This window comes from Neovison vison, chromosome X (genome assembly GCF_020171115.1).
Source record: "Neovison vison isolate M4711 chromosome X, ASM_NN_V1, whole genome shotgun sequence".
NCBI classification, from domain to species: domain Eukaryota; kingdom Metazoa; phylum Chordata; class Mammalia; order Carnivora; family Mustelidae; genus Neogale; species Neogale vison.
In genome coordinates, this window is record NC_058105.1 from 84,274,197 (window position 1) to 84,282,632 (window position 8,436).

Sequence of the window (8,436 nt, forward strand, 5' to 3'; positions counted from 1 at the left end):
GTTTTTTAAATAGTAAAATAAAAATGAGGATCCCTTCTTCCATACGGTATCACACCAGCATGGTGAGGAAATGGCTCCTGAGTCTATAGTATGGTTTGTTTTCTAGTTGGTTGCAGGCAGAAGGTTACTGCATGTGGGAGCAGGGGCTGCTGATTAGTTGATATGAAGGCATTTTTTTGCCCCTGAAGAGAGGCAGACCTGGGAGCCTGAACACAGGGGACCTGGGTTCTCTGCTGGGTTGTATGAACTCTCTGAAAGGGGTGCCTGTTCTCTGACATCAGATGAAACAAGTGACAAAACTATACACAAAGACTGGTGAGGTGTGGTGTAAAAAGACCTGGACCTGGAATGAAATCTGTCTGAGATCAGATTTTAGGGTTCACCCCATAGTAAACATGTGACCTTAAGCAAGCAACTTGCTATCTCTGGGCCCCAGTTCCCTCATCTGTCAAACTGAAGTAAAAACAACACCTGCCCCACTTCCTTATAGAGTGGGTTGTTGCAAGGATCAAATGCACAACATGTGAGAGGTTTCTGTAAACTCTAAAGTGGTAGGCCAAGTTGGCTTATTTTCATTTTTCTTATTAATAATTGAAAACTGAGTTTTCTGACCAGTTGCCGTCTATTATTTTAGCCTGCCCTATCATCATTTCTGAAAGGTTATATTTCAGTAGAGCTAGCTGTACCTTACCACAGTATTAACACTGTGGTTAGTCTGAATTCTTAGGGTTTCTATATAATTAAATCAGAACCTCAATTTAGAATGAAGATCACAGAGTCATAAACCATTCAGGGGTAGTGGTGGGGAGTCTGGATCTGCAGTTAAGACAGAAGACAAATTTGCTCAGTTATATTTTACTCCACCTGATCATTTGCTTTATGTGCACAAGAACACAGAGCTCAACAAGGTTTTCAGAATGTCCCAGTTAACAAAAGTGTCCCCACTCAGCTTCACTACTCTACAACCCTAACACCAGCCTGGATAAACCTGCACTAATTTAGCGTCCTCTCGGTACCAGCATTCTAGCCCTGGCAGGCTTCCCCAGTCCCTCCGAGGGAAAACAAACAAACAAAAACCAAACAACCCGGAGTGGGCTTCTTTCATTGGGTCTTAATTTCGTGTCATTGTCATTTTGTCTAAAGTTACACAAAATGCCTCACCCACATCTAAAGGGCACAAGGAGTTGGAAGAGGAGCAGGGTTTTGTGAGAGTATGTAGAGAGTGTTCTCAGAAGGCTGGGATTATCTCCAACCAAGGGAGAGAGATGAAAGGTGGGTCCTCTCTTCCCATCCACCCAAACAAGCAAGAGTCTTCAAGTAGACCACTTCCTAGAGCTTCAAATGCACCCCCTCTCCATGAGGGACAGAGAGGTGCTGTGAGTGGCACCTGGAGCTCAAGGCAGAACACATCTGCCCCACCCCCCAGCTCAAGCAGCCTCTAGGACCCCACTGAGACGTCACCGTGGCAACCACTGTTTGGTCTGCGTCCTGTTGCCCCAGGAGACTCCACAGGCCTTTCCAAGAGTCTCAGAGTTAAGCCAGAGAGTCCTTGAGCCCAGACCCAGGACCCTCCCTTCCAGAGCAAGGCTCCTGCCTCCAGACCGAGCCCCATATCCCCCATCACTGAAGACCAAATTTCCCTCAGGCTCTCCAAGAAAGGAGAGCAAGGACAGCCTCATGAGTGAGGTGGGAGAGGTCACCCTCACGGAGGTGACCGCCTCAGTCTCCCCTCAAGCCACGCAGAAACTCCTGGTTTCCTTGGAAAGCGGAGATCCTCCTCGGGCCCCAGTCACAGGCAACCTCAGCGGAGATGCAATTACCAAGACCACCGTGGCAGCAGGCGCCAAGGGAAAGGTGCCCAAAAAGGTCATCGCCAAGAGAGTGCGAGGCTCTGTCAAGTGGTTTAACGTGAAGAATGGGTACGGTTTCATCAGCAGGCACGATACCCTGGAAGATGTGTTCGTTCACCAGACAGCCATCACCAGAAACAACCCTCACAAATACCAACGCAGTGTGGGCGACGGCGAGACAGTTGAGTTCGACGTGGTGCAGGGTGAGCGGGGCACCGAGGCCGCTAACGTGACCGGGCCAGCAGGTGCCCCAGTGCAGGGCAGCCGCTACGCTGCCAATCGCCCCCGCTTCCGCAGGGGCTTCTACATCCGTCGCTGCGCACCGCCCCCACGAGGTCCTATGGGCGCTGAAGAGGACGTCGACGAAGAAGAGGCCAGGCACGAAGGCTTCACCGAAGCCGAGGGCCAGAGGCGCTGCCTGGCCGGCGGACCCCAAGACCAAAGGCTGCGGCGCTTCCCACCCTTCCAAAGGGCCTCTGACATGTCACGCCGCCCGTCGATCCTCACTCCCAGCAGCGGCGCGAGGCCTGGCCACCCGCCCGGGTCCACCCCAGCCTCAAGGCCCGAGGGTGCCCCGCGGCGAGGGCCAGGCCCCAGCTACCTGCTGAGCCGCCCTAGGGGCCGAGGCATCGCTCCTGTTCCAAGACCCTCAGCGGGCATCTCTGAGGAGCCCAAGGAAGAAGACAAGGAAAGCGGGCGTGAGGCCAGCTGTCTGCAGCAGAAGCCCCCGCCACGCTACGGATCCCGCCGCCCCAACAACCCACGCCGCCGCCCACAGCAGGCACCTGGTGCCCAGGGCCAGGACACCGTGGGAGGAGAAGGCAAGATCGGGAAGAGCCCTGCTGAAATACCCGCTTTGGCTGCTTTGGCCAAGAAGAACAGCGCCGCTGAGGAGGAGGACGCCTTGGTCTCAGATGTCCCCTCTGCCACCACCCAGGCCAAGTAACAACAGCCTGGCTCCCTCCCCAGGGACTCCCAGGCCTGGGCTGCAGGGAATGCCCCCCTTTGAGGAGATGATGCCCTTTAATGCAATGCAGTCCAAACATCCACCTTGACTGTTAGATTTGTGCCCTGGTGGTGGGGGGAGATACATGCCCCTTTCGCAAGGTTTGAGGAAAAATTACAAGATGCATATATTTCTAAATTCCCTCTTACCATCTGTGTTGGCTATTTCTGTACACACACACACACACACACACACACACACGCACTTATTCTTTTAAACGATCTGACCAGGACCACAGCTATTATTCTGTGTCACCAGGGGAATTAGTTGAAGTACTTAAAAAATTATTTTTATTTTTAATACAAAAACAAAGATGATCTGATACTGAAGATTACCTTACATTGCTGTGTGATGTTACTCACCTGAGTGGTCATTTTCTCAATAAATCATTTCATGTTGCTTTTATCTGTTATCGTCTGATTATTTTAAAAAATCTTGTCAGCACATAATTGTATTGAGGCAGTCCTTTCAGTCTGTTTCAGAACCAGTTTTAGCAAGCATCGTACCTATTGTTCTCTGTGAAAGTCATGAATTTAAGACTAATTGTGGACTTACTGGGGGGGGGTGGGGGTGAACTTCTCAAGGATGTCCTAAAGGATTAGAATACACAGAGAGGGAAGAAGTGTCCCCATCACACCCTCTTCCCCTGCCATTTGAGCAATAAAGCCGGAGGGTGGATCCAACTACCCACACTTACTGCTTAGATAGTCTGTGAGACAAAAACTCAAAAAGCTGGGCAAAACACCATGACAGGTTTAAAAAAAAATAGGTAGGTGGGTGGGGCTCTCTGGAAGCAGAATTTGCCTTTATTTTTTAATGGATTTGATCTAATGCCATTTAAATACTTAAAAGAAAATGGGCACGAGGGGCTGCGGGGTGTGGGAGAAATGGAAAAATGGTCAAAGGGTAAAATCTTCCAGTTACAAGATGAGTAAGTTCTGGGGGCCTAACATATGGCATGATGACTATAGTTAACCGTACTGTGTTGCATACCTGAAGGTCACTAGGAGAGCGGAGCTTTAATGTTCCCACCATGACAATAATGAAATGATAACTACGTGAAGCAAACGATGCGTTAACCTTATTGTGGTAAACATTTCACAACATATGCTTGTATCAAATTATCCCATTGTACATCTTAGACTTACACAATATCAATATCATACGCCAATTATATCTCAATAAAGCTAGAAAAAAAAACTCAAGAAATTTTTAAAAGAAAATGGGCATGAAGCGGGCATAATTTTTGTCATGCATACCTCTGGAGCTGAAGAGAACTATCTAGTCCAGATTTTCCACGTGCGCTTCCTGATTGGGTCCATCCGTCCAAGAGGGCCGTGCAAGATCCCTGGAAGGCCAAACGGAAAAGTTTCAGCCCACCTCAGCCCCTTTTCCATCAGATAGAGAGGCTCCAACTGGGAATGCCATCCCTGTCCTGGTTTTCCTTTGAATATATAGTGGGATTAGTGGGTGGGTCAGAGGCAGGGTTGGGAGCGGGTGTGTGGACAATTAATACATTTGAAACTAACAGGGACCTTAGAACTTAATTTTATGGATTGAGGAAACTAGATTATCAATAGCAAAGTAAAAATGCCTTCTTGGTTTAAATGTTGAGGCCTTTCATACCACATTATAGCCTAGCATAAGGGATTTGGAGAGTGAGTACTCGGGCATTCGATAAGGCTAAATATCCTCACTCAATTCGAGTAGAAACGGTAGAGATCACTCGTTCAGGAAATATTTGCATGTGCGCTTGTGCCAGACACTCTGGCAACCCTACGATTCATGGTAGATCCTGTTAATCTCCAAAGAAGTCAGTTGGTGTACTGGGAAGAGTGCACTGGGCTAGGAGTCTGTAGTAACAACTTCTAGCTGTATGCTGATATAAATTTATCAAATCTGAACTCTGTGGTGATTGCTAGATATAGTTTTTTTTAGAAGACTTATTTATTTGAGAGAGAGAATTCTCAGGAGCAGGGCTGGGGTAGGGTTGGGGGTTGGGGGGCTGGGGGTGTTAGGGTAGGGGGTGGGTGGGTAGGAAGGAGTGGAGGGAGAGGGAGAAAATGAGTCCCTGTGGAGCAGGGAGCCCGACCTGACCTGAGGGGCTAGATCCCAGGAACCTGGGATCATGACCTGAGCCTAAGGCAGATGTTTAACCAAATGAGCCCCCCAGGTGGCCCGTGCTAGATATAATTTTAAGTTCCGGTATTGAAGTAGTGGTTCCTTTAGCCTGGAACCAACCCATCTGGCACCTAAGTCACCTGTGTTTCCTCTGACATCCTGTGCTAATTCCACCAGAGTACTCACTCCCTTGTGTGGTCATGGTTTTGTCTCCCTCTTCACTAGACTGTGGACTCCTTGAGAGAAAGGGCCATCTTCTTCACCATGATGTACCCTCTAGTGCCTGGCAGAGTGTCTGGCACAAGCGCACATGCAAATATTTCCTGAACGAGTGATCTCTACCGTTTCTACTCGAATTGAGTGAGGATATTTAGCCTTATCGAATGCCCGAGTACTCACTCTCCAAATCCCTTATGCTAGGCTATAATGTGGTATGAAAGGCCTCAACATTTAAACCAAGAAGGCATTTTTACTTTGCTATTGATAATCTAGTTTCCTCAATCCATAAAATTAAGTTCTAAGGTCCCTGTTAGTTTCAAATGTATTAATTGTCCACACACCCGCTCCCAACCCTGCCTCTGACCCACCCACTAATCCCACTATATATTCAAAGGAAAACCAGGACAGGGATGGCATTCCCAGTTGGAGCCTCTCTATCTGATGGAAAAGGGGCTGAGGTGGGCTGAAACTTTTCCGTTTGGCCTTCCAGGGATCTTGCACGGCCCTCTTGGACGGATGGACCCAATCAGGAAGCGCACGTGGAAAATCTGGACTAGATAGTTCTCTTCAGCTCCAGAGGTATGCATGACAAAAATTATGCCCGCTTCATGCCCATTTTCTTTTAAAAATTTCTTGAGTTTTTTTTTCTAGCTTTATTGAGATATAATTGGCGTATGATATTGATATTGTGTAAGTCTAAGATGTACAATGGGATAATTTGATACAAGCATATGTTGTGAAATGTTTACCACAATAAGGTTAACGCATCGTTTGCTTCACGTAGTTATCATTTCATTATTGTCATGGTGGGAACATTAAAGCTCCGCTCTCCTAGTGACCTTCAGGTATGCAACACAGTACGGTTAACTATAGTCATCATGCCATATGTTAGGCCCCCAGAACTTACTCATCTTGTAACTGGAAGATTTTACCCTTTGACCATTTTTCCATTTCTCCCACACCCCGCAGCCCCTCGTGCCCATTTTCTTTTAAGTATTTAAATGGCATTAGATCAAATCCATTAAAAAATAAAGGCAAATTCTGCTTCCAGAGAGCCCCACCCACCTACCTATTTTTTTTTAAACCTGTCATGGTGTTTTGCCCAGCTTTTTGAGTTTTTGTCTCACAGACTATCTAAGCAGTAAGTGTGGGTAGTTGGATCCACCCTCCGGCTTTATTGCTCAAATGGCAGGGGAAGAGGGTGTGATGGGGACACTTCTTCCCTCTCTGTGTATTCTAATCCTTTAGGACATCCTTGAGAAGTTCACCCCCACCCCCCCCCAGTAAGTCCACAATTAGTCTTAAATTCATGACTTTCACAGAGAACAATAGGTACGATGCTTGCTAAAACTGGTTCTGAAACAGACTGAAAGGACTGCCTCAATACAATTATGTGCTGACAAGATTTTTTAAAATAATCAGACGATAACAGATAAAAGCAACATGAAATGATTTATTGAGAAAATGACCACTCAGGTGAGTAACATCACACAGCAATGTAAGGTAATCTTCAGTATCAGATCATCTTTGTTTTTGTATTAAAAATAAAAATAATTTTTTAAGTACTTCAACTAATTCCCCTGGTGACACAGAATAATAGCTGTGGTCCTGGTCAGATCGTTTAAAAGAATAAGTGCGTGTGTGTGTGTGTGTGTGTGTGTGTGTGTACAGAAATAGCCAACACAGATGGTAAGAGGGAATTTAGAAATATATGCATCTTGTAATTTTTCCTCAAACCTTGCGAAAGGGGCATGTATCTCCCCCCACCACCAGGGCACAAATCTAACAGTCAAGGTGGATGTTTGGACTGCATTGCATTAAAGGGCATCATCTCCTCAAAGGGGGGCATTCCCTGCAGCCCAGGCCTGGGAGTCCCTGGGGAGGGAGCCAGGCTGTTGTTACTTGGCCTGGGTGGTGGCAGAGGGGACATCTGAGACCAAGGCGTCCTCCTCCTCAGCGGCGCTGTTCTTCTTGGCCAAAGCAGCCAAAGCGGGTATTTCAGCAGGGCTCTTCCCGATCTTGCCTTCTCCTCCCACGGTGTCCTGGCCCTGGGCACCAGGTGCCTGCTGTGGGCGGCGGCGTGGGTTGTTGGGGCGGCGGGATCCGTAGCGTGGCGGGGGCTTCTGCTGCAGACAGCTGGCCTCACGCCCGCTTTCCTTGTCTTCTTCCTTGGGCTCCTCAGAGATGCCCGCTGAGGGTCTTGGAACAGGAGCGATGCCTCGGCCCCTAGGGCGGCTCAGCAGGTAGCTGGGGCCTGGCCCTCGCCGCGGGGCACCCTCGGGCCTTGAGGCTGGGGTGGACCCGGGCGGGTGGCCAGGCCTCGCGCCGCTGCTGGGAGTGAGGATCGACGGGCGGCGTGACATGTCAGAGGCCCTTTGGAAGGGTGGGAAGCGCCGCAGCCTTTGGTCTTGGGGTCCGCCGGCCAGGCAGCGCCTCTGGCCCTCGGCTTCGGTGAAGCCTTCGTGCCTGGCCTCTTCTTCGTCGACGTCCTCTTCAGCGCCCATAGGACCTCGTGGGGGCGGTGCGCAGCGACGGATGTAGAAGCCCCTGCGGAAGCGGGGGCGATTGGCAGCGTAGCGGCTGCCCTGCACTGGGGCACCTGCTGGCCCGGTCACGTTAGCGGCCTCGGTGCCCCGCTCACCCTGCACCACGTCGAACTCAACTGTCTCGCCGTCGCCCACACTGCGTTGGTATTTGTGAGGGTTGTTTCTGGTGATGGCTGTCTGGTGAACGAACACATCTTCCAGGGTATCGTGCCTGCTGATGAAACCGTACCCATTCTTCACGTTAAACCACTTGACAGAGCCTCGCACTCTCTTGGCGATGACCTTTTTGGGCACCTTTCCCTTGGCGCCTGCTGCCACGGTGGTCTTGGTAATTGCATCTCCGCTGAGGTTGCCTGTGACTGGGGCCCGAGGAGGATCTCCGCTTTCCAAGGAAACCAGGAGTTTCTGCGTGGCTTGAGGGGAGACTGAGGCGGTCACCTCCGTGAGGGTGACCTCTCCCACCTCACTCATGAGGCTGTCCTTGCTCTCCTTTCTTGGAGAGCCTGAGGGAAATTTGGTCTTCAGTGATGGGGGATATGGGGCTCGGTCTGGAGGCAGGAGCCTTGCTCTGGAAGGGAGGGTCCTGGGTCTGGGCTCAAGGACTCTCTGGCTTAACTCTGAGACTCTTGGAAAGGCCTGTGGAGTCTCCTGGGGCAACGGGACGCAGACCAAACAGTGGTTGCCACGGTGACGT

At 49.8% G+C, this 8,436-nt stretch overlaps 2 protein-coding genes across 2 annotated transcripts; one reads left to right on the plus strand and one right to left on the minus strand.

The window, feature by feature from the left end:
• The first annotated feature begins 1,677 nt into the window (after positions 1–1,677).
• Positions 1,678–2,796, plus strand: LOC122896632 (Y-box-binding protein 3-like). Its single transcript, XM_044234728.1, has one exon. It carries the CDS (start codon positions 1,678–1,680, stop codon positions 2,794–2,796), a length of 1,119 nt encoding a protein of 372 aa, XP_044090663.1.
• A 4,298-nt stretch (positions 2,797–7,094) lies between these two features.
• LOC122896633 (Y-box-binding protein 3-like) lies at positions 7,095–8,213 on the minus strand. Its single transcript, XM_044234729.1, has one exon. The coding sequence runs from the start codon at positions 8,211–8,213 to the stop codon at positions 7,095–7,097; it is 1,119 nt and encodes a 372-aa protein (XP_044090664.1).
• Between the last annotated feature and the right edge of the window lie 223 nt (positions 8,214–8,436).

Coding starts and splice junctions, on each gene's coding strand:
- LOC122896632 (XM_044234728.1), top strand. CDS start 1,678: ATGAGTGAGGTGGGAGAGGTCACCCTCACGGAGGTGACCGCCTCAGTC.
- LOC122896633 (XM_044234729.1), bottom strand. CDS start 8,213: ATGAGTGAGGTGGGAGAGGTCACCCTCACGGAGGTGACCGCCTCAGTC.